Source organism: Neomonachus schauinslandi, chromosome 14, assembly GCF_002201575.2.
Source record: "Neomonachus schauinslandi chromosome 14, ASM220157v2, whole genome shotgun sequence".
NCBI lineage: Eukaryota > Metazoa > Chordata > Mammalia > Carnivora > Phocidae > Neomonachus > Neomonachus schauinslandi.
Genome location: NC_058416.1, coordinates 43,502,185 through 43,528,632, shown reverse-complemented (window position 1 = coordinate 43,528,632; position 26,448 = coordinate 43,502,185). Strand labels below are relative to the sequence as shown.

Sequence of the window (26,448 nt, the reverse complement as noted above, 5' to 3'; positions counted from 1 at the left end):
GAAAAGCCAAGTAATTCAATAGGGAAATAAAAATAGGCAGTTCAAAGAAACACAAATGGCTAATACACATAAGAAAAAAAAATCACCACTCTGTCTCATTAGTAATCAGGAAAGTCATAATTAGCCTGAGATATCTCTTACTGCTCATCATAGTGGTAAAACTTTTAAACATAGTGTAATGTCCAAGATTGCTGAGGATGAAGGTCCATAGGTTTTTGCACACAGTGTTGGTGGAATGTCAATTGGTTTAGTCTTTATTAGGGCAACTTGACTGTCTCACTAAAATGTAAAATGCACATATTTTATCACAGAAAACAACCCACTACACAGAGATTTTAGCACTCTGTACATTTTTTTATTTTTTTGTAATGTTGCCGAAGAGATCCAAATCACTAGTAGCAACCTAGGAAACATGTTTCTGGATGGGGTCCATAAACCACGTTCACAAATATGGTTTTCAAGGTTTTACTACATCACGTGGTGACAGTCATTTCAGAGTACTTGAAACTAGTACAGTTGCCCAACTCAAAGACTACCTTCCAAAGAAAAAGAATAAGGCCTTGGTTAGATTGTCTTACATTTTGTGGTTACTATTTTGAGCCGCATAAAATCCTCTTGCCAAAAGAAGGAGTTGCTGTCTTTTAGAAAACCTCATCTACTTTTAGCTAAAAGTCAATTTGAAACGACATTAAAATACTTATAATTTTGGTCATATTTAATTCATTTCTCTCCACATTTTTTAATCTAGCAATTCCATCTCCAAGCATCTCATTTACAGAAATACCCCATGCAAAGAGATATGGCAAAGAATGTTAATTGTAGCATTGTTTTCAGGAGTGAAAAAACTTGGAAACGACAAATTACTTAGGAAATGGCTAAGTTAACCGTATGTCCATATTAAGGAATACTAAACAGCAAATATATATATATATATATATATATATGAAATATATATATATGCTAATATGGAAAATTTTCCAAGGCACATGGCTTAATGAAAAAGGCAAGTTACAGAAAATATGTAGTACACAATCCCACTTTCATGAAAACCAAACACAATAGAATCTTAATGGAAATGTGTATGTAAAGATACTTATTAGAAAAGACTAGAAATTACACATCAAAGAGCTAACGAAAGTTACCCTTTATCAGGGTAGGGATGGAGCTTCCACTTTTTATTGATTTCTTTTTGTTTGTTTTGAAAAGTGTCTTCACAAAGGAAATAGAGTCATGTATGACTTCTAGCAAAAAGGGGAAGTTTTGAAAAATATTGTTTATAGTATTTACTGATTGTGCGTGTATGGAATGTTTATTATTAATGCTTAAAATGTATATACATATTAGATACAATCTGTGACTCTATGTCAACAATAAGTAAATAATTGGGAGAGTGTTTACCTAAATGAGGCACATTTAAGTTCTGCGTTTGAATTAAGAAAAATAGTTCAGTATTCATTTTAGAGCAGCAGAGTGGTACAGACTAAGAATCCATTTTTAAAAAGACCACACTAAATTAGACTAAATTAGCAAATTTAGTAAGTTTCATTATGGAAATTCCCAGAGGCAACCTCTGGCATTTAATGATTAGAAAAGTAACAAGAAAGTATTGCTTTCAGAGTGAATCAATAGAAAAGTGAATTTCCCTAATATAAAATAATCTTTATGTTAAGCAAAAAGGCACAGAGCTAATTGGAGGAGGTATATTGTATAAATGTTTTTTTGAACTGTACAGTATAATACAGTGTGATAATCATCACTAAGCAAATAGAAAATACAGTGAAACTTTCTTCAAGTCTCTTAAAATTCACTTCTGAATCATAGTGGGATGCATTCATAATTTTACAAAATGTAGTAGGATCATTTCCCTTTTTGGTTCTCTGTGACTATATAAGGCTAATATTGTTCTGTATACTTAAAATTTGCTAAGAGATTTGATCTTACACACACACACACACACAAAGATGACTATGTGAGGTGATGGATGTGTTCATTAACTTGACTGTGGAAATCATTTCATAATGTATCCATATATCAAATTATCATAGTGTGGTTCTTAAATATATACAACTTTATTTATCAATTCTACCTCAGTGAAGCCAGAAAAAAAAATGGTAAATGAACAGAAGTACCAGGGTATAGTTCACTAAGTACAGAAAATGGCTTCAATGAATTACCTGAGATGCTAGGTTTTCAGGGCCAGTCCTGCAACTTTTTTTTACCACGGTTTTCCTAACGCTGGTGCTCTAACAGGAAAGGCCAGTTACAGTCGCTGTGACCACAAGCTTGAGCAGAAAGGAATGAAAGCATACGTGATATTAAGAAGTATACAGAGTTCACTCAAGTTATGAACATCATTTGTAAACCAACAGCATAGTCTCTTCCTGATGTTTTTCTCCCGTGCAGTTAAGATCCACGGTGATTCCCTCTGTCGCTCACTGGACACGGCTGCCCTGCTAAGGGTTTCGATGGCGAGTGGTACAAGAACAAATACATACTTTGGTAAAACTGTTGTTCTCCACAGAACTCCTTTACTTGGGATTTTTGCGACAAATTATAGCAGCTCAAGTAGAAAAGAAAAAGTTCAAACCAGTCACCAGATCCAAAATTAGCATTTTATTCAGAACGCTGGGGTCAGAGGTGTATCATTTATATTCTGGTACACAATACAGAGGCAAAGCTGGTCAGAAGTCTCTCCAATTTAAAAGCTTGGTTTTTTTTTTTTCATTTTTTTTTTTTAAAAACACACACTTAGTAATGCCTCCAGTGTCAGGCCACCCCTTTCTTTTCTTTCTTTCTTTTCTTTTTTTTTTTTTTTGGTACAAATTATGTAAAACATTTGTGCTAAGAACTTTTCTCCCTCCCCAAACAAAAAAGAAAATAAAAAATAAAAAAAATTAAAAAATTAAAAATTGAGTATTCTAACTACAGCTCAACAATTGAATCAAATGTCACTTTGTTTTGTAAATACTTTATCCATAACGAAAGATATAAACATGCAAAAAACCTGAATCCATAGTCCAAATAATACATACACATGTTCTGAAGTTTCTGCACTTCTCCATAGACTATGCCAATAAAACATTATGTACACATACCATTTTTACAGTGAAGTGGAAAAAATACAGTAAATAAAAAAAGTGTACATGGATTAAGACCAAAATGTATCTAACATTCTAGTTTATGAAAAAATTCAATTTTGCTACAAATTGGTGATATGAAAACTCCCTTTATTTGCAACCAGCTGCGTAAGTTTTAAGATTTTAGTGAAAAAAAGAAAACTAAAGTCTAAAACTAGAAGTAATGTACATTTTCCAATCTCATGGTCTCATCCCCCAAGATAATAAAATCGCTCCATGAGTTTTTGTTTTTTGTGTGTTTAATTCTGTGTTTTAATAAAAGCAAATGCAATGTAACAAAAGCGTATTGAAGCATATCATGGTTTAACTTACTGCTCCCACCACAAAATATTTTGTCTTTTACTTATCGTTTCAGAAATCAGTACCATTAAAGCCTTAAACATAAAACTAATTCCAATCTGAAAAAGGTACAAAAAGGCACATAAAATCCCAGTGCTTCTGTACTGTAAAATTCAAGTGTAACTGAGCTCAGTGTTTTTTCCAAACAGTATTGGATCACTGATATTCCCTCTGAGCCCAAATTGGTTTGCAGCCTATGCCAAAGCCTCCAGCAAGCACTGTGCTAGTAGACTACAAAGTTAAAGCCTAGCTTCTGAATGCTTTTTGGGAATATCAGTTGAAATTGTTTGTACTTGTCCAAAAACCAAGTTCACCCTGAAGTTCACTCATCACCTCCACCATACATGTCAGCGAGTTTCTTGAAGCGTGGCCCCCAGTCATTCAGGTAGTCATAGTCCTGCTCACCGCCGCTACTTGAGGAATTAAGGGAGCTCAGGGACCCAGCAGTGGACCCACTGCCTTCATAGTCAAAGACTAAGAGGGAGTCATATGGCGGAGCTGTGGGGTCATTGTCAGCAGCTTTAAGGCCCTACAATTTGGAAAGACAAAGAAAGAATGGAGAGAGGGTTACAATCGGCAAACGACACGCAGATCCCAGGGGTCCCATGTTTATAAGTTTCCACCCGCAGACCACAACATTTTCAACCACAGAAATTGGGGTTATCACCATGTTTGAACGTTGGACCAAAACGCACTTAGGTCTTTCCTCTGCAGGAAAGAGCCCGAGGAAGTCTAGCTCAGTGAGGCCAAGACATACAGTGGGAGGGGAGTTGATTGTGGAGAATGTGCTTGACAGGTGGCAGAAATGAGTGGCCAACTGCTTGAGGCTGAGAAGGAAGGATCTCGAAGTCTGGTAATCCATCTATATGACAGTGCACTGAGTGAGTAATTACTGCTGGAATAAGTTACATGAAATAATACAAAGGGCTAGGAAATCATGTTATACACGTGGACGCTAATCCAGAGTCAGAGTCAAAGGATTCTGACAGTGAACAGGTTGAACAGGAATTATACAAGCCAGGCAAACGCAGGGATATATAAGAGTGCCATATGGTCTTTGCCCTTTGTAATCTAGTGTAAAAGGCATTATTATAGTATAGTGTGAAATAAATGATAAATAAATAATAAAACTACAAAGTCTAGGCAAAAATCATCAGAATGCTAAAAAAAAAAAAAATCCAGACTAGCACTGAGAGCTAGGAGTTCAAGGAGGAAGTGGCATATTTGACCTAAATTTGGAAGGAAAAAGAAGGATAAAGGCACCATGGGCTCATCACCGTATCTGCCCTGTTGGCACTCAATGAATATTTGTCTAAAAAAAACCTTTAAAGCTTCGTTAAAAATTTCTTGCTTTGGAACTTGAAGAAAGAAAAATAAATGTGGAGACATAATATTTTAAGCAACAAAATGGCAGCTGCTTGACTGCCATCAAAAACAAGAGAGAAAAGTACACACTACCAGTTCTCTCATCCCAAAGTCTCTCTTACCAACCATCCTAACCATTTAATTAAACACCACTTTCCCTCATGTCTGGTTGGACTACGTATAACCCAGAAAAGCCAGTGTAAAATAAAATAAAGCATGTTATCTGCAAACTACTTCAATGTATAAAACATAAATAATTTTTAGAAAGGATTTTATTTATCATATTTATAGAATAAGCTACCAGGCAATTTTGCTAAGGCTGAAAATCACAAACTACAATTTCTCAGAAGTCATAATTCCTTTCTGTGGTAGACCGTGTTACTGTCCTCAATGATGCACTATCCTTTCCTTGTAGGTGGGTCAGATGCCCACACTACCACAAATACCTCCCTGGAGCCAGAGTTTACTTTTTAAACCCACTGTCAGGCTTGGCTATGGGCTGGCTTTGGCCAACACAACGTCAGCAGCAATGTAGAGAAGACTCTGTAAGACCTCTGTCCACCAGTCCCTTCTTGCCCCCTCTCCCAGGACAATGGACTGCCCCAGCTGGCAGTTTTCCTCCTGCCTGGATCCTGAAACACAGAAGACATGAGGACCCAGCCATTGCCAGCCCAGAGTGAACACAGAATTTGGACAAGAAGTAAACCTTTGTTATTATAAGTCAACAATACTTGGGGAGTTGTCAGCTACTGTAGTCTTAGCTGGTAAAAATCAAACAACGCACCTTCTGTGTTTATTTACTCAATTCAAGATGTAATTATTGAGTATGTATATTACCATGTATTCTGCTTACTGGTGGGGACACAGCTATTAAGAAGCTAGACCCAACACCTGCCCTCATGGAGTTTATATTCAAATGTTAGCATGGGCCCTTTTTCCTTTTCCCTACTAACAACTGCAAACATAAGCAATAGGAGATTCTTTTAGTTCAGCGTGGGTTAACTTGGGTCCATACAAGAACCAGACCCGAAAAGATCTGAGGGGAAATCAAGAAGACAAAGAAAATCCTGGTAAGGAGAACAGGTTTCTGAAGACAAATGCAGGTTTCCTGTTTCCTGGGCTATCGGAAAGTAGGGTGTTCATGAAGATGAAACCTTCCGAAAGCTGAAATGGCAGAACGCAAAGAAGCAATTACCATTCATTTATACAGGACATCTTTTTGAGCATTCCCAGACCCCAAAAATAATGGCTCTGAGGCTTTTCTGGTGCTTACAACACATGTTGCTAACAGATGCACACGATAAATGGAGATGAAGCAGAGATGCTCACAGCCACAGTTCAAAGCTATGCAGCTGGATGCTGAGGAGCTGAGGGTAGTTCTGGGGAAGGAGCCCGGCGGGGCGGTCCCGCGGCCTGGGGTGCGTGCTGCCTCTCTAACAGCTCCCTGCAAGACAAAGGCTGTGCGCTATTTTTCACTTACCATCTTTTTTTTTTTTTTAAAAAGCAAAACCTGTCTTTGGATTTCCTTGGTGAAACCAAGCACTGATGTAGGTCTTCCATAGCAGTAAAGCGGTGGAATGCGGACGGATGTTTGAAAAGCAGGGTGTACCTGCATTAAGTTTTCATTATGACCTTAAATGAAACTGCTTTCCAATGTGCAGAACAGAGCCAATGACCAAAGTCACCATGTTCAGGTCATCTGCTTTTATTACGATTCGAAATTTAAATAGAAATACATGCAGAGCCCTGCCCAGTCTTTATGGTGTGAGCACCAAACTGGAAATATGGAAAGGTTAAGACTAAAATTAGTTCAAAAGAGTCAGTGGCAGGGTGTTAAGTGTGTCTGGATTCAGTGGAGAGGAAGCAATGGCCTGTGTTCACTACGACTTAAGGATAAACGGGGGAAGCTGTCTGGTCTTCACTGGTGTATAAAAGGACCTGAGCCCCTTCATCGCATGTCTAAGCCCCCTAATTCAATGCTTTAAAATAAGCGTTAACACTGCTGATAATCTAGTCCCCTACTCACTATGAAGATTCTAAAATATATTCATTTCTTCTAAATTTCTTTTAGCTCCTGCCCCAGTTTTTGGATCATCCTGGTCATTTTTGAATCTGTTTCCTCCCTTCCTTCCTTCCTCCCTTCCTTCCTCCCTCCCTCCCTTCCACACTGTCTCAGGTTTTAAATAATTAAAAAAGAGCAAAAAACCCCCTGAACTTTTCAAGAACTCTTAGGCAAGCCATCTTTCTAGGCTGAAAGTTAAGTATCCTAAGTCCCCTCCACTTGGAATAGCACAGATTTTTATCTGAGAATAAAATACGACTCTTGTGGATGAGGTATTATATAAATTCTGGGTACTATTTTGGTAATTCTAAAAAGATCCTAGTCAAGTTCTGAGAGACTGAAAATGACAGGCACACAAGCAGAATGAATGTGCAGGAGAAAGCCGGTGGGCCACGTACCCATCTGGTCCTCCCTTATGGGATTCCTTTATTCTTAGGTGTGGACACTATTTCACATGAAGTGAATGTGCTGTTATCAACTCTACCAACTAACTGCATGTGTTTCTCTTCTCCACCTGGTTTAACTAAATCTAGAAGAGTAGGTGTCTGTTTTGCCTTTCCTGGAGGGGCGGATCTTGAACTCTGGATAAATCTGAACTGTTTTCTATAGTTTGAGGTGTCTCTGTAAAATGAAAAAGCCTGTGGCTCTGGCTGAATTCTTGCTGAGCTTGTATTTATAGACTTCTGATCCTATGCTTTATGGATGGAGATATGCTTCTAGAGGAGCTATAAAAACCCATATTCTTCAGTGAGGGAACACATGAGGGATATAAGAGGAAAGAGGTCTTATCAGCTCGCCACCTGCCTTAGTTCGGGCCCTCTTTATATCCTGCCTGGACCACAGCAAAAGCCTCTCTAACTGGTCTCCCGGTCTCCACTACTATTCCTTTTTCTTTCATACAAACTACTAGTGGCTCCTCTCTCAGACATTATTTGAAGTCGCTCCCCCAAGTAAAACTCTGATTGCTCTCCCATCACCTATTGCAGTGTTTCCCAGATAAGGGAGGGGTTCCGCTGGGGATGGGTAAGATGATTTTTAATTGGTGCATGGGCACTTTAAAACAATTACCTCTATTAAAAAATGAAATTAAAAGTTCAAGTGAACAATAGATGAGGTGTGTGGACATGGAAAAAACTAGAAGGCGTTACTCAAATGCCTGATGTTTGGGTAACCTACAGGATAAAGTTAAAACTTTAGCAGAGCATTCAGTGAACCTGGAGTGTTCATGCAACTTTTCCGTTTCAGCTATTCTCTATTCCAGCGACCACAACTAAATTTTTCACCAGATTCCCCCCAAATCTAAAAATGTCATGTTTTTGTGTACCCTATGTTATTTGTACCTTCATTTCCTGATAGCTAAAATGTGATTTCCTTTGTTTGAAACTTCCTCACTCATAATTTCTCATTTTATTAATATCCATCCATCCATCCATCCATCCATCCATCATTTAAAACCCATTAAAAATATCACTTCTACTGTATGGATTTTTCCTCCAATCATGACTGGGAGTCATTCTCATGGTCTCCTTTACTTTCATTGTCATGTTTTGGTTACACTAGATTGTGACACCCTTTTCTGCCAGTGATGTTGATATTCATTTCATATCCCACTGTTCACTACAGTGCCTGATACCCAGTGGGCATCCTAGAAGGTAGCTTGGTACTCCTCTCCTGGGCTTTGGTTCTCACTCATCACCTTGCTCATATTTATAGACACTCCTTTCAGAAGAAGCTAGAATTTAGGCTTAAAATACATGTGGACATAAAAGTATACTAGGTTTACATTACAGTGGAATTTTGTGACTTAACGCCAACATTACTATGTCCCTTTCTGAGAATTTCACTTTACTTAAAGCAAATTTTTTTGGAAGGAGAGGATTTTGTTTTATTTACAATTAGAGAACAGTAATCTGTACTAATAACTAATATGACACATAATAAGTAAGAGATTTTACTATGGGATGGGGACTATACCAAGCACTTTATGTGGATTATCTCATTCAGTTCTTACAGAAATCTTAAAAAAGGATTTTATTATTAGTCTCATTTTATATATACATATGAAAACTGGATATCCAAGAGGTTAAATCCAAGGACCCTGACTTTGTAGAGGGGAACAGAGCTATTAGGTGAGGCAGCTGCATTTGAATTCAAACAAATGCCCAACTACTCTATGTATGGGACAGAGATATTTTAAAGAGGACAAATACATTTAATAGGAGAAAAAAGGCAAAAGTTCTAAGCTTTAGGAGTTCTGTGCAAGTTATTCTAGAAGCACTTCCCGTAAGTTTTTAAATATCAATCAAAAGTTGGTCTTTTAACAGAAATAAGTCCTTGGTTTTTGTATTTCTGAGATAAAGAAATACATAGGATTAGTAAAGTCATTGGAGGTATGCTAATACCTACTGTCAGGCTGAGATTAAATTAATTTGTTTTAACTTTTCACCCTCTGAAGGTCATATTTGAAAGCCTCAAAATAGAATGAAACTTGGTAGTCGAAATTAAAAAAATGTGTGATTTGTTTTACTCTACCTACCAGACTAGAAATATATTTTTTGATATTCAAGGCAACATTCATTGATTATTTAAATAAACAAACTAGAAAATGTTCTCATGAGCTTACTTATTCCTTACATTATAAAAACGCTCCAGTTATAATCGCACCATACTATTCTTCCTTTGGAACATTCGGTACTGTGCTAAATCAAATAAGACCTGGGCATAAAGAAATCTGTTTGCATTTTACATGTATTTATAAAATATGCCTGAATTCTTTCTAGGTGTCCTCAACTGTTTTAAAACCTTACATGAATGTATTTTTTATCTGTCCAGTTACAGAAAGAGTAAGTCCATGGGTGTCTTAGATGGAAGAATCTACACGGTGTATTTGAATGTTAGCTGACTTAGGCCTTTTGACAGTTTCAACCCTCTGAATTTTCCCACAGACCTGACCATCTCATCCCTAGACCCTCATTTTAGTTTCTTCTGTGACGCCTTCACCTCCGTAGACCTTCTTCCTATGTCCAAATGTAGGGCATTTCTAGTGTGAATGTTTGGTCTTCCAACTCGTCCACATTTCTCCATCTTACAATCCCATTCAGAATTATGGATTCCGTAGTCATTTGGGGAAACATTTCCAAATGTGATCCTTTGGTGCATTCATGTACTCACCAAACCAGTGGGCCCCACACTGCCCCCCAGGGACATGTGCACCTCTTCCCTTGGTGGCAGAAGGGGACCCTGAGATAGGAGTTATGAAGGAAGGTTAGTCCTGGGTACAATGGGATGTCACTGGATGGTGCCTACCCCAAACTCTGTGTGCCTGACCCTCCTTGGGTTGGTAAAGACTTAATGAAAGAACTAACGTCTAGAAAAAGAGGGAAGGGCATTCTACACAGAGAGGATAGCATGGGAACAGGTACTGACTTGGAATTACGAGCTGAGCGTGGTAGGCACAAGTTGAGTCCCTGTCCCTGGCCTGTAAGATGCAGGTTTGGGGGCAGGGGGCATTGAGATGAAACTGTAAAACCAAGGAAGGATTACACCCAATGGAGTCTGGCAAAGGAAGGCATCAGATACCAGAATGTTTGCCTGGTACAAAGACCGTGCTTGCAGCAAAGTAGGGAGTACATACAAAGAGAATCCAGGTCTAATTTATTTTCTTTCTACATATTACTAGTACAAATATGTACACGCAGGAGATGTTCAATAGTTATTTGCTGAATGAATGATCCTAAACCAAGCTCAAGATCATTTCAAAATGAGCCATTTTTAGCCAGTGCAGACAATCCTCAAATTATGAACTGACTGCATTCTAGGAGTTAATTTGCAAGTCAGTCGTTTGGCACCAAGTTTTTCATAGAAGTACTGAAACATGTTCGTTATGGTCTCCAGCTACTTTTTAGGCTGAGCACTGTTCTAGGAAAAGGAAACTGCAAATGGAAATTGTGACTGTAACTCTTTCTATTGTGGCATTTGAGGGGCTGGGTAACTGAATCTTATTAACTAGATATGCTTCTCTACCTACTGAAGAAAATCCAGTCCCTGTAAAAAAAATGAATGAACAAACACACAAACACAAAACATATCCTAAAACACAACTTAGAACAACCAATATCTTCATTTTCTGAATTTAGTCAGCTCCAGTAGAGTGAAGGCCCCAGACTTGGGCCCTGATGAAGCCCAATCAACTGCAAATCGGGTGGTACTCATGGCTTTAGACCCTAAACACCTGCCACAGCACTCAGGTTCCTTAAAACAACAAAACCTAAGAGCGAGGCAACATACTGGATGCTGAGGTTACTCAAAGATGAACAAGAAATTGCCCCCACCCTGGACAGCAGGCACATACTCATGCAGGAGAGAGAAATATCAATGGTTACACCGCTGTGGCCAGGATTATCATGCAGTGTAGATGAAGGAAGTGTCTTGTGAACTCTTCCCAGAGGGATCAAAGAAGACCTCACATACAAGGGGGTGTTTGAGGTGAATCTGAAGGCTACGTGGGTGTTTCATTGATTGTTAAGAAGGTGAGGGCTTTGCAGAAATTACATTATAGTCAAAATTGGGATGCTTCTGAGGAATTGCAAATAGTTCAGCGGGGCTGCAGCCCTGGAAGGAAATGTCACGGGGAAGAGGGCAGGAGTTAGATTGGGACAACAGTCTTATACATGAAGCCTAGTACTTGACCTCTGTCACTGAGAAAAGAACAGTGTTATGGATGGACTGGAACCCCACAGAATACCGACGCTTTGGGGACAGGCAGGAACATTCAGTTAAGTATTTGTTGAATGACACTGAAGCTAAAATTCTTGCTTTAAGAAAGTCCAGTTCCTGCACTTCCCTTCAAAAGATTCACTCTATCTTGAAGCCCCACACCCACAGAGCTAATGAAACAATTTCTCATGACAACAAAATGCTAAATTAGAAATAAAATCATCAGGCACTCTTAAATATTCAAAAAAGATCTAGTCATAGATATAAAACTCCTGCAAATCTCCTAACCAGTTCTCTATACAAATAACTAGAAAAGTCAGGGCATATTTCTGTAGATGAAGGAAGTATTGGCACTCTGTTGCTTTTGCCTTCCATCTGCTTTCAAACCACGACTAAAACAAATTAACCTATTACCTGTTTAACAGAAGTGAATGCATATGTTCAGAAAGCAGCATGCATTTCAGGAATAGACAGTAATGAAGAGTTGTAAAGGGAAATAAATACTCAAAGCTTGTTTCAAATCTTTTTTTTTTTTTTTCCACAAACGATAACTGCATCTTTTTAAAAACCTAAAGTAGACTGATTATGTATATAAAATATATGACTACAAGGAAGCCCGGGAAATAAGAGTCTTATCAGCATGTGATGGAAGGCGATATATAACAGAAGTATTCCACCTTTAGTGCACTGAGACCTATTCTGGTCTTAGAGATACTGAGCGGCAGGACACGGCCAGAGAATGCGAGTTCTGCCATAGAGTCGCAGTCGACATCAACAGGTTTTGCTCTCTTACATTTAACACTAAAAATTCAAAAGATGAATTGCAGTAAAACTATAGACATGATCAAAATAAGCAGCACAAATCATTTTACTTCAAAACGTAAGTATTAAATGTAGCAGAACTTGTGGTCAGTAATGAAATAAAAGAATGCCATAATAATTTTGACAATGGAAATCATATCTGTTATATTCAACGGAGAATTAGCTGCCTCTTACAGAAGCTTTTAAAACTCCTCAACTAGACAAGTATTTAAATCACTTACATAATATTTAATTTAGCTCCTCTTCCTACTAATCTTATTTGATGGAACTCTAGTCATTGGGTAGGCACTGAATTCTCAACATTTGTGGGATTCAAAGGATACAGTGTGAGGAAAATGAAAATGAACTATTATTACATTCATCAGTGCTAATAAATGAAATTAGAATACACTATAATATTGTTAGTCTATTTATTACTTGTAATCTAGGGAAAAAAGCCTTTTGGAAATAGTGTGACTAATACTGATAAGGTATATGAATGTCATTTATAAATACAGAATATTAATTGATAGATCTGTTTTCTGGCCCATCAAACCAATTATATCTGTCCTCCACTATTGAAGCCACATTTGCTTTAACACGAAGATAAGCTCAAGAAAATCAAGTGTGTTTAACGAACTACACAGCTGTATTCCAAGCAATCTGTGGTCTGATGGTTACGTACAGCTGATGGTTAGCATAAAATAAATGCCCTTATAAAGAGAGTGAGCCTGTCTTTGCACCTCATTAATGAAGTCCCCGATGTCCCCAGGGTGAGGGGCTGCAGATCGGACCGGATACTGGGGCTCGGCGTGGATGGGTCTCTCATCCAATCGTCGGATTCCTACAGGCTTGATGGCATCAGGTTCCACAGTATCAGGCTGCTGCAGCTGGCTCAAGTCATAATCCTGCAAAAGACAAAATCAAAAACCCATGGTAGATGGGCATAAAGATGGAAAATTACAACCTTTGTTTTTAAACACATACCCAGAATGCATAGAAATGAGTGAAATTTAACATAATGGAAAAGTTGCCACTATGAGTTTTTCATGTTATGATTAAATATTTCTTTCACACAGCTCTTTCTTCTGTGCTTTTCATTTCTACAGTCTGTGCTCCATCTGCTTTCCTATGTTTCTCATCAGTTTCCAATGGAAAACAGCAGTGAGATAAGGCCCTACTATAAAATGACTAAAATCTGCCTAGAAGATAGAGCTATGCCAGGGCAGCAAAGGTATTAACTCAGTGTGGGGTTCGAGACCCACTACCCTAATGTAGAGCACCTTAGCGTATTAGGTATTTCAAGCTGAAGGAATTAAAACAAACGAACAAACAAAAACCCCCCAGCAGAGTAGGAAGGTCACCCTAGCTCCCCTCATCCTTGCCCTTCTTCCTTGAAACAGGTCATAAAACTCCCGCGTGAAAGTTCCCCTCCCTGTACCGGGAGGAGGGAAGACATTCTTATCATCAGAGACAGAGACTTTGAGGCCAAGGGATCTGTACCAACAAACCTTATTAAACTAACCTTTATGTCCCTCATTACTTCTTCACCATTTACTAGCCCTCGCCCAAACCTTTGGTCTTGTCAATTCTTAGAAATGTATTGTTTCTTTGTCTAAAAGGTATAAAAGCTTCCCACCCTGGACACTTCGGGTCTTCATTCTCTTGTGAGGCTCCCAGGAACATTTAAAAGTTCAATAAGTATGTTTTTCTCCTGTTCATCCGTCTTTGTTTAATTTTCAGACCCCGACAGGGACCCTGAGAGGGTCAAGGAAGACTTTTTCCTTTCCTACAATGCCTTTAACATTAAAATATAATTTAAAAAAATGATGCCGATGTGTTTTCCTTAAAGAAAGGCGTTAGTTCACCACGGTTTCAAAGCCAATCTCTAGTCCTCCCTCCCTTCAGTGGTCTAGAGTTGGCAAACTACAGTCTGTGGGTCTCTGTCGGACCCATTTCCTATTTTTCTCAAAGAATGGCTTTTACATTTGTAAAGCGATATTGGAAGCAATAACAACAAAGAAGAAGAATATGCCACAGAAACTCTATGTGACCTACAAAGCCTTACTATCAGGCCTTTTACAGAAAAAGTTTGCCTATCTCTGGCCCCATGGTGTGAGGCGAGGAGGAGTGGATTTGCTCGCAGGGCAGCCCTGTGGGAATGTTCTGGAACAACAGCCTGTCCACGTTCAGACGGGCAGAGTAGCACTGGTGAAGAAGGAGGCTCTGGGCACGGTTTGGGCCCTCAGAACTATTTTTGGCTTTAACATCAGCCAGTGAGACAGGAACAAAGAAGCTGACTGTAATGTGGAAATGTGTCAAAATTTTAGGTTTGGGCAAATGACTTTGTAGTTTTCAAACCCCTAAATTCTGATGATGTGAAATTCTCCAATTTGATGCGGACATTTACGGAGAGTGCAGATTTCCTGGGACTCTTCATAGCTCAGGCTTTACCTTTCTGTCTCACACCAGCTTAGCCCCGTTTGTAGTATCTCTGTGGTGGTTTTGATTGATTCAACACTCGAATACTCAGCCTCCACTGGCATTGGTGCTGCTGCCTCACACGTGTGTCCCCCCGTAATCCTCTGATCAGTGCTGTTCGCTGTTCGCCAGTTTTCGTATCCCCGTGTAAGAGCTGAGATCTGGAATCTCAAAGAACCCAAGTAACAAAGTCCCTGGTCCCAAATCTATGAGGACTCAGAGACAGGCTCCGACTCCAAGCATGTGAGACTTACTTCAAAGCCTCGCTCTTTGACAGTCACCGAGGAGAGTGAGTCAAGTCCAAGCTCCGAGGCCGGAGTTAAAGGGTAACAGACTAGACAGATGAGTGTGGAGGGCCAAGAATGTGAGGGGTGATGAAAATCACAGAGCAGACCAAGGGCAGGAAGGTAACTAGCATTCACACCCACTAGGTACCAGGCACTATACTAGCCTCTTGAGAAGTGTCTTCTCACTGATACTTTCTTTTTCTTAACTGAAGATTTTTTTTATTTATTTGAGAGAGAGGGGGAGGAGAGAGCGAGAGCACGACTGGGGGTTGGGGCAGAGGGAAAGGACAAAGCAGACTCCCCGCCCAGTACAGAGCCTGATGCAGGGCTTGAACCCAGGACCTGAGATCATGACCCGAGCCGAAGGCAGATGCTTAACCGACTGAGCCACCCGGGAGCCCCTCTCGGATACTTTCTAACAAACCTGTGGAGAATGTTTTATCATCGTCTTTCTAGGTGAAGAAACAGACTCAGAGAGCTTGAGTAACTTGCTCTCAGTCTCACATCTTCTGTGATTAGGATGCAAATCCAAACCAGGTGTGTCTGACTTCCAAACGTCCATCTACCACGTAAGTCTCTGCTCGCTGAGACACTCTCATCCTGACCACCGTCCTGGATTCAGCTCCTTACCAAGAGGTCCGGCTAACCTAACCACTGAAGGCACTGAGGAAAAGCCCCTCCTCCGAGGAGTGTACACGGGTCTACGACGCGTGAGGCGGGTACAGGGCAGGACAAGCCAGTGTGGGATGTAAGCTTGGTATATTGCAAAGTATAAAATGCTCAGAGGAGAAAATCTGTGTGAGGTTTCAAGCTTGAACAATCCGTGTTCAAGGGAGAAAGGACCCTTCTGGGATTATCAACAGAATGAGCAAAGGTTTGGGAATGCTGTTTTCTCTTGTCAGGATAGAGCATTTCAGACTATCCATATAAAACCTGAATGAAAACATCTCGATCATGCACAAATGTGCTCCGTTTTAAATTTTATGGAATTTATGAGCAATTTATAGACTATCTTGAAGACATACAATGATATAACAGATGTGAAGGCCTTTGAAATGCTAAAATGTTATACAACATAAAAACAAGGATTTATTTAGAGAATTCTGAATGCTTACACACCAGAAGCATGTTTTTCCAGGTCATGTTTAACTGCATAGCTCCCAAGCATAATAGAGTGGGATAAACCGTGACTAACTGTGCCTCCTGACAATGATTGGAGCTTTAAATAGGAAGGGAAAAACAGATTGTAAGTATACTGATGACAGTTAGTAAATATTTTTATGCTGAGGGTGTAAAATATTTTATTAGAAGTCTGAATTACATGAAATTAAGTAATTGAATCTTATGGTTAAGGACTGTCTTTTTACTTGGTGACAAACTCCTTGATACTCAGTGTCTTATATGATAATTCCATATAGGAATACAGAGGAATTTCCTCGGCATAATTAGAGACAAAAGAGGCTTCCTTACCTGGAAAGAACCTGTGCTTCCTGATTGCTTATATAGCTCCCACCACAAAGTTACAAAGGGGAATGCATTTTGACTGGCCAGCAGTGTGGTAAAAATTTTCTAAAAAATTGCCGACATTTAGACATAGGGATAGTTCCCCTGAAAATTGGGAAGATCTGGCAAAATAGAGCTTAAATTCTGACATAATTTGCTAAAACTGACTGTAGCTATCTCCTCCAGACCAGGACAGCATCTCCACCTGGACTGCTTCACTTATTAGGGAGATATATATATATATATATATATATATATAAACAGCATATTAATTTATAGGTTTTTTATCTTTCCTTTGATAGCCTTTTCCTACCACTTTAAGAACCAGAGAGCAGCAATAGCCTTCAAAGGTTTGTAGTCCTGTTCAGTCCTTTCCACCATCAAAATGGCAAGCCCGTAGAAAGAGCTCATTAAAAAAATGTGTTGAATAAAGTCTCAGCGATGATATTCATGTCAGATGTTCAAAAGAGCAACCAATTTAAGAAATGTGCCTTGGATCGCATTACATTCCATAGCAGTAATTCACAATGGGGAGGGACAGAAAGATTGCCGATCCCGTCGCTGAGATTCATTGCCCTGGTGAGTCCCCCACAATGATGGAAACGTGTCATGTTCCTCAGCTGTGCTGGTATCAAAAAAACAGGCAGAAAACCACTGATTTACGGGAAGTTAGAAACTGGGTTAAAATGAGTGGCTTAACATTTCTCTGTGATGGTTTCTCCTGTCTATTACAAATAGGGGATATAAAAAAATCTGATAATGCTAGGAAGTAGGCAGAAATGTCTTCAGGTCACAGGGATGGGTTTTTCGGCCCACATCCATCTGTGTTATATGGCAGAGGTCCTGACCTGAGGGTCCAATTTTAAAGCCTTTTGATAAGGGGTCACTCTATGCAAACCTCCTAAATTATACATCTTTACAATCCCATAGTACTTTACTTAAACACACAAATTACAACATGTAGGATGAGAATTATAAAGACAATTACAGAGACCGAAAACATTCTCAAGGTCATTGGGTTCAGGGTCTTACTTTTGAAGATTACAAAGAAACAATCCAAGAAGAAATCTTTTATTTTGTTCTTAAAACTCTCTAGAGAAAAAGCAGATCTGAAAATTCTCTTATGATTGTCAACCTTTATTTGCAATGTTAACTTCCTAAAGAAATCTAATTTTCAAATGAAGGCTAAGGAAAATCTTGTTTTAAAATACTTGGAACATATGTTATTTGGTAACAACCATTAGAAGTAGGCATGGAATTATGGTTTTTAGAATATTAACACTGCAAGCAACTAAAACCCCCTTTTTTGGTCCATCTATGATTTAAAATGTCTTAAGTGTGATACAATTATGAGAGAGTTAGTAAAAAGTTAGCAGCTAACACTGTGGTTTTGGTTTTCTTTTTTTTAATTTTTTTATTTATTTGACAGAGAGAGAGAGCAAGAGAGGGAACACAAGCAGGGGGAGTGGGAGAGGGAGAAGCAGACTTCCCGCGGAGCAGGGAGCCAGATGCGGGGCTCGATCCCAGGACCCTGGGACCATGACCTGAGCCGAAGGCAGATGCTTAACGACTGAGCCACCCAGGCACCCCTGGTTTTGGTTTTCTTATTAAATTCCACTGACTAGCAATGATTTATAATTGGTTCAGTAAAGATATCATGAATCTACCCTAAGGCATTTGGTTATGTTTAAATAAATTAAAATGCTGCATCAGTATAGATAGAAATTCTGGAACCGAGGTAAAAATTTCAGAAAGCTAAAAAAAAAATCAGAAAGCTTCATTGCTGGTAGCATCTATAGAATTGTGCAATTAAATCTGTCTTAGAGAGTGATGAAAACATTCATTTACTGTTTCACAAGTAATTAAAGAGAGCCTACTGGGTACCAGATGCTATTTTCAGCTCAGGGTATGTATGAAAGAAGGAAACCAACCTTCACCTGGTGCCCATCATCTGTCAGGAATGTACTAGGTGCTTTCTCAAGTGATAACCTCACACACTCCCAAGCACAAATCCTTCCAAGTGGCTGTTGTTCTATTCCACTGATTACCGCAGGTCAGAGAGGTTAATGATTTGCCCAAGGTCACGGACTCAGGTAAGCAGTGTGGAAGGATAAAACAGAGACCACCAGAGCAAGTGAAATTAAAAAAAAAGCTGTATCTTGTTGCCCCAGGGCCCGTGAAGAAATGCACAGGACCATTTGCTGAGGTGGGAAATGTGAGGGGTTTCCCGTGCCAGAAGAGGAGTTCAGGGTGGTTATGCTAAGTAAGCTAACTAGGCACTGGGGTCTAGAACTCTGGCCTGTGCATAGTTGGTTCAAATGTGCCTCACTGAGTTTTAGTCAGAACTAGGATTCTTCATTTAGGTCTGACACCGGGGGGGCCTGGGTGGGGGGGGGGGGGGGGGAGGTGCGCGCGGACGGGACGGGAGGCACTGAAGATTCCTGGTCCTTTATCAGCCTCCACTGAGGAGAAGAGTGAAGGAACACAGCATCCTGCTTCCCTATCTCCTAGGCAAGGGCTGGTACAAGTGGAAAACTTTCCTTTTGTAGCAGCAAAGGCAAGGAATTTCAAATTCCCATATAGATAAGCGAAACATTTTTAATGTTTCAAGACTGAGTGACTGAGAGAAGTAAAAAGTACTAACGTGAAAGTAAATGGACCAAATTCTGAAGGGGGGAAAAAAAAAGCTGACTGTGGCAGAGCCAAGAAACTCTTCGGACAGACACAAAAAGGAATGGAAGGTGGAAGAGAAGAAGATTATCATCTCACCCTCTACAGCTCCTGGCATTAAAATAATTGAATAAAATAGTGATAAGGTGTCAACACATTACCATACAACTGCTGACAAGTCAGTCAGTCAAATACCCTTGGCAAGCTTTATGTAAATGACGATACAACGTGATTTTCCTCCACAGCGAAATGCAGTGATGATGGTAACTCTCTACCCAGGCAAAATGATGTGGAAGACTAAGTTGATTCTACGGATTATGAAAGCCCCCCAAAACAAAAGATTTGCTAAAAGCTTTTCTGGTTTGAATCATAAGCCTAACAGAGATAAAATAACTTGGGGACAGCTGAAGGACCTCTATTCTCTGCTTTCATAGACATCATAATCTCACTAGAGGGCCAGTTTCCCACTTCCCACGAGGGACGCAGCTGGGTCCCCATGAAGAGGAAGCGCATCCATTGTTTCTGCCTCATGTTTTACAGTTAATGTTGCCTCGCCACAGCTTCTTTCAAAATTCTCTCAAAATTCTGTCTTCAGAATTTGGAATGAGCTGAAGTTTCACTCTTTGGTGCAAAATGATGGTTCTGCTGCTGCAGAAACTGGCGTTGTTGAAATTTTATCACCGCTTACTTCCTATTGTAAAATTATGGCATATTCTCTTGGAAAAATGTTGCAAATACAGTTCCATTAGATTTGATTCAACAAATACTTTTCTGGAGAGTCTCTTAGGTCACCCATAGAGCTCTTAGTCTAGTAGTATCTTTTAAAAGAATGCGTTCAAAAATGATGAAACCTGATATAACGCATATATAAACAATTACAAAAATATGGAAGGGGAAGGTGTAAGCTGCTGGAGGAAGAAAGGATGTGGCTGTGCGAGGCCTGTAGGATGGAGCAGAGTAACGGCTTCAGAGAGCTGACGTTGCTCCTGCCACCTGACATTTATTTTTTTATACTGTTTGTCATTTCCCACCCTTTCCATGCAATTCAGTTATGGCCCTATACTTCTTAGCCCGCTCAAGCACGTCTGTCCGGGAGACACAGAGTATACTTTCTAAATACATCTCCAGGCCACGTTCCCACCCCAAGCTCCAACGTCTTCTGACAAAAATACAAATGTCACCATTCAGACAAGATCAAAGTCATCCTATGTTAGCCTGACCTAGTAGTCTATCTTAGAGGAAACCTAAAAATAGGGAGTCAAGAAATGAGAAGATGTGGTTGGGAATATGGTGACAGAGCATCAGAAATCCTTCTCCACTTTAAGTCACATTGTTTTGGAATTTCCTAAGGAGAACTAATCATTGTTTAAGATAAACATGCATATAAAAGGAGCGTACTATGGCGACTGCAAAAGATAGAGTCTGAAATCAAAATGCCTTGATTCAAATCCCGACTTCACCATATCCAACTGCATGACCTTGGGCAGGTTCCATAAATGTCCTGTGCTAACCTTAAGAGTGTTCAAACTTCAGACAAAACGCTAATGAGGGTTCCATATTCTCTAGCCACTCAGGGGGTTAGTTAGCAAAGCTTTTCCGGTGAGGTCCTGAGAGTAAACATTTTAGTATCTTTGGGCCATATAATCTCTGTTATACGGTCTCAACTCTGCTGCTACAGTGTAAAAGGAGCTACGGATAACACATGAACAATGGACAAGGTGCATGGTTCTGTTCTAAGATAACTTTATTTATAAAAACAGGCAGTTGGTGGATCTGGCCAGGTGGCAGAACTCTGGCAAATGCCACTTAATATCTTATCTCTTTTTTTTTTCTCCCTGGCACAGTGTTAACACATAGTTGGCATTCAAAATCTTTATCACTGTTATTACCGGGATATTGATAACTTCCTATTCTTCTAAAACTAAATACAGTAAACTTATGATTAGTCAGGAAGAATGAATATTAAAAATGAATTCCAGAAAATATTTTGTTCCTTCACACAAAGTGACAAGAATAGCAAATAAAAGGTCCTGTGCAAATCATGTGCACATTAAAAATACTTCATGCCCTGTGGAGAATGAACGGGCCCTGACCAGTTGAGAATATGCTGCTGGTAGCCTACTGATGTGTGTCACCTGGTGGTAAGAGCTTTGAGAACAGCTTGCACGAAGGGAATGACAATGTACTAATCCAATCCCTGGTGAAGCTCTCCTCTTGTGAAATCAGTATTGGTCTTTGAATAACTAACATATACTCGTATTTGCAGGTGGGTATAAGTGGACGAACAACTTGAGAACATAACAGAGTGTGCTTCAGCCAACAATAAAATCTCCACAGTTGTGGAATGGTCTCCACAGTTGTGTCCAGATTGAAACATGTCAGTTTGCTTACACAGCAGAAAGATTCTGTAAAACAATTATCTCAGAGAATCAAATATACCATGGTTAAATTATATAATTTCATTCTCTGCTTGAGACAGAGGGCCTGGGTTCGTTGCCCACACCGGGGTTGGATCCTGAGACCGGCAGGAAGTGCATGAAGACAGACCCCGTGGCTCAAACAAAGATCCCTTGATTCGGGGAAGTGGCTCCTTTGGTCTCAAGGGGCTTTCTTATACCTGTACCCCATCCCTCTGTCTAGGCATCCAGGCTGGATTTAAAATTTTAGCTCCTGTCATCCAGATTGTATACTTGGATTTTTTTTTTTTTTTTGGTAATAACGTGGCTGTTCACATTGCTTCTCCAGATTCTAACTTTATTAATGTCAAAACATGCTCAATTTTGCAAGCCATGTTTAACCAATTAACTGAGTCTTACTCTCTGCCTGTTCTAAAGCTGGATTACCAGTGGTTTTGTAAGAAACTGGCTAAGCGCCCAGCCTCACTGGTCCTACCAGTATCACCTGCATGCTACAAATCAGCAAGACCATATACGACATCCATCATATGACCACCAGCAAGTGCATTAGGAGTTTGGCCTCTCAAGCCACATGGACCTGGGTTTGAACACTGGACTAATAGCAACATCTACTGCACAGGGTTGTTAGGAAGATTAAAAGAGAAATGCAAACTAAGGGCACAGCACAGAGCCTGACACTGAACAAGTATGTAATGAGTGCTAGCATTTATGAACGGTATCATCACTTCCTGAAGACATCAGGGATTTCAAAGAATGAAAGTCAAGTTATCATGGGCATACTAGTTCAATCAACCCTGTAGACAGACTTATAAAAACTAAGAGGTTTGGGAAGAAGGCCCAAAGCACGAACATTCTGTGAGCACCTCTCAGGCGCGAAATGTCCTAGGTACAGGAATAAAAAATGAGCAGGAGAAATCCCTGCCTTCACAGAGCTTAAGGTCGGGAGCAGGACTAGACACAAAAGCTCAAAACAAAGCAGACATGGAATGCTGTGGGTCACAGAGCAGAGACACTTGATCCAGCTGGGATTCCAAGGGAAGACGTCTTGAGATGAGTCTTGGGGGCTAAACAGAGATGCTGGTGAAGACCATGGACTAAAGCCAGGAGAGTGAAGTCACATGTCAGAGGTACAAGCGTTCAATCCTACTGGAGCTAAACATGCAAAGGGGAGGGGCCATGTGAGGAGAAACTAAATCATCAACCCTCAGAGTCCCCAGTCCTCAAAGCCAAGTCCCAGCTCAGAGGAGCTGTGGGTTCTTACTCCTTCTCAGGCACCTAAATTCCACTAAACGTGCTTCCTGTGCCATGGAGATTCCAGGGATTTCAGCTACAGAAATACTGATACTGATTTCCACAAATCACATAAGAGACCAATTTCATTAAAAAAAAAAAGGCAATGGTCACTCATACAGCAATTACATCTGGATCTTTTGGGTTTTGAAATCCTGGGCCACTACCAAGAGCTCCTATCATCACTCCCTTTATCCTGAAATTGCACGTGATTTTTTACATGGGCAAGTGCTGGTCCCTGATCAAGAAGACTTTAGGATCCCAGGGAGCACGGGGAGCATCCTGCAGGTTAGGGAAAGCTGCCCTCCCTGGTTTTTGTGAGCCTTACGTACAGCGTCTCATTTTCATGAGCTGTGAACCTCCTGTACATCCCCTGTGACCCCCACCTCCTTCCGGGATATCTGCAGGGGTCACAAAACAATGCACGTGAGCTAGCACTCTACTGTGGGTGGGTCCTAGGAGGAAACTCTTTTCAAACAACCTCAGAAAAGATTCTCTAAACTCAAATACCTAACAGGGTGGGGCAGAGACTTCCAGCTGGTCACCGAACTCATTTCTTCTTCTTATTAGATACCTAGGGAACAGAGTATGGAAGTCACATGCGCCACGCCCCATAAAAATCTCCCACAAGTTATCCTCCCTGCCCTTTGGTCATTCAGAGATTGCAGGTATGTATGGCTGCGGTGACCCTGGAAGCCACATGGGGTACAGTGGACCTTCCCCCCCACCCCTAATTCCCGTGACCTGAAATCCAATGACCACGAAGTAAGTGAGAAATGCACTTCAATCAGGCTTATGTCACAGAAATTTTAGTTTGTTACAGCATCTAGCCTATTTTAGCTAATTCATCTGGCTAAATATATTTGTGGTGAATCCACTTTCTTTTCCTTTAAAAACAAAAACAAAAACAGTACTACAGGAAATTGTTCCATGGTTTCAGAGCACTATGGCATCTTCTCCTTGTAGAAATCTGTTTTTTGTTAATCCAATGTCTAATAATTATTATATAATTTAATCAGAGTCAGCAAAAATAGATTTCTATAAAGGATTGGCTTATAACGTAAGTCAATAAAGCTGGCCTGGGATGAAAAGAAGAAAACAAAAACAATTATCAGAACATGTCTGCCCTGCTTCAAGAGAGAAGCCTCTATTTGGTTTGCAATGTTTGCTGTCAAGGCCGAATGCCAGCCATGTTTCTAGATCTTTCAACTTTTTGGATAGGCTTCGGAGATCCAAAATTTACGGGAATTTTTTCAATTTCTACACCTTGCAAGCTAAATAAAAAAGTCCAGACACAACCTCCTTCCCCACCCACAGTTGATGAAATACGACTTTTAAAGTGACAGGGAATCCAGCTTTCAGACGTGCCCCGCAAATCATCAGGGTTGACGTCAGGCACTTCCTCTGAGAGCTCAGAACCGTCTCTGATGCGAAGGAAAAACTCTAGCTCGAGAGCAAGACTCCAAAACTTAAGAAACCAAATGTGGGAATTCAGATAAGAGTCCTCTCAGTCCTGGAATGTGAAATCTCCTGAGCCCAAGCAATGCTGGGCCTCTTCTGAAGAAACCGAGACACAAAAATCTAGCTGATTGTGATGATACACTCAGCAGCAGCTGTGTGGGAAGACAGACCTGGTACCCACGGGAGAGTAAGGACCAGGAGTCCAAGAGTGAGCAAGACAACACTGACGTGGAACCTTTAATTAGCCACTCACCCTTTCTGTCAAGACCCCCTCTGACCAGCGTCAACTTTAACCTTAGATGAGTTTGTCTGTGGAATAGAAGCCATGGTCCAAAAGATCCCAGTGTCCACTCACTGTCACCTGGGAAACCTCCCCACATGGACAGCAACATCCTCTCTCACACATCCAGAGTCCCCCATAGGAGTCCTCCAGCCCCAGACTCGGAATGGGAAATTTTCCAAGTCAAACTTTAAGAGCCGAGGAAGCTGCTGGATGTCCCAGAGTCCATTTCAAGGAAGGGACATCTGATAAATTCAAATGACATTCGGAAAGGCGCTGTTTTAATTGCCTGATTGAACCTGAGCTTTGCCAAGGAGGGACAGGATCCTGTAGACACACCACTTTCTTTGGACTCGGATGGACAGGGACTTAATCCCCACATCACTACTTCTTAACAATGTGCTCTGTCTCTGCTGTGTACTGTGGGAGGGTCAAATGAAATAACGTATAGAAAGCACTTACAGTGCCTAATTCATAGGGTACCCCAAACAATAGCTTTTGCTATTATTATGAAGAATGAAACTGTATAATGGTAAGTGATTTAGATAGAGGTTGTTTAAAGTGAGCACCAGTGAGTGTTGTAAACATAATACACACTCCATAAATGTTTATTTGATATAAAAGCAATCGTAATTAAGTCTAAGCTTTAAAAAGCAGGAAGCTGACAGTTTCTGTTTCCTATCCTGGGGCTAAAGGGGTGGTGCCATGAAAAGCGAGCCATCCGCGATATTGTATATTTACCCTGATTTTATTAGTGATGCTAATATGGAGGGAGCTCACTGCAAAGAACATTAAAAGCTACACAGTATCTGCAACCAGCCCCACTGTCCAAAAGTGCACGAATGAACATTTACTAATGAGGCTGATTAAACATGACTTGATAACCACCAAAAAACCTGATGATACGGCAGTGAAGGAGATAAAGAAGGAACCTCGCCCTCTGAAAAGAGAACAGACATTATACTAAAAGTGTCTGTCCAACAGCCAACAGATGTTCCTGTTCAGAAGGCATCTAAGGCTAACTTCAAACATCGAGGGCCCTGACAGTCTAAACCACAGCAAAGTATTGACATGCACTGGCAAAAGTCTACTATACACAAGACAAAAGATACAGATGTGTTGTTGTTTTTCTTTTGTTAGGCTTCTGAGCTATTCTGTTAAAGAAATTAGCAGCCTGTATCCTGGCACAGAACTAAGACAGCAAGAAATGCTAATCAATGGCGGGGAAGATAAGGACTACCCTTGTAAAGGGCTGCTTTGCTTTGTTTTCTTTCTAATCAGTTAGCTTCATAAGAAGGATACTTTCTCTTGGCAGGAAAAATAAGAATGTTGGCTAAGCCAGCCTAAGGCTGGGTCTTCCAGCCTTCCCAGCACGGCTACCTTTGCCTGTCCCCACAGTCGCTACCTGGCTTTGCCAACGGCCTAAACTACCCTCTGAGGCCTGCCCATCCTTTGAAAAAGCTGGTGATTCTTTGGGATTGTCCAGCTGAGACATCAAGCAGACCACTGCCTAATTATGACAAGCCATGTCTGTCTCGTACGGCACAGTCTCCGTCCCCATCTTGAGGTAACACACATGCTCTGTAAAATACTACCTACGTGTAATAAAAATCGACTAAAACTTGTCTAAAATGTAACA

General features: G+C 40.3%; 1 protein-coding gene across 1 annotated transcript in view; it reads right to left on the bottom strand.

The window, feature by feature from the left end:
- Positions 1 to 2,598: 2,598 nt before the first annotated feature.
- The window catches only part of CDH2 (cadherin 2), a 210,353-nt gene continuing 186,503 nt past the window's right edge, over positions 2,599 to 26,448 (bottom strand). The window contains exons 15-16 of the mRNA XM_021686273.2: positions 13,164 to 13,328; positions 2,599 to 4,005 (exon numbers count right to left, since the gene is read on the bottom strand). Of these exons, the coding sequence (XP_021541948.1) occupies positions 3,799 to 4,005; positions 13,164 to 13,328 (372 nt within the window). The 3' untranslated portion in view covers positions 2,599 to 3,798. The remainder of the gene's footprint in view (positions 4,006 to 13,163; positions 13,329 to 26,448) is intronic.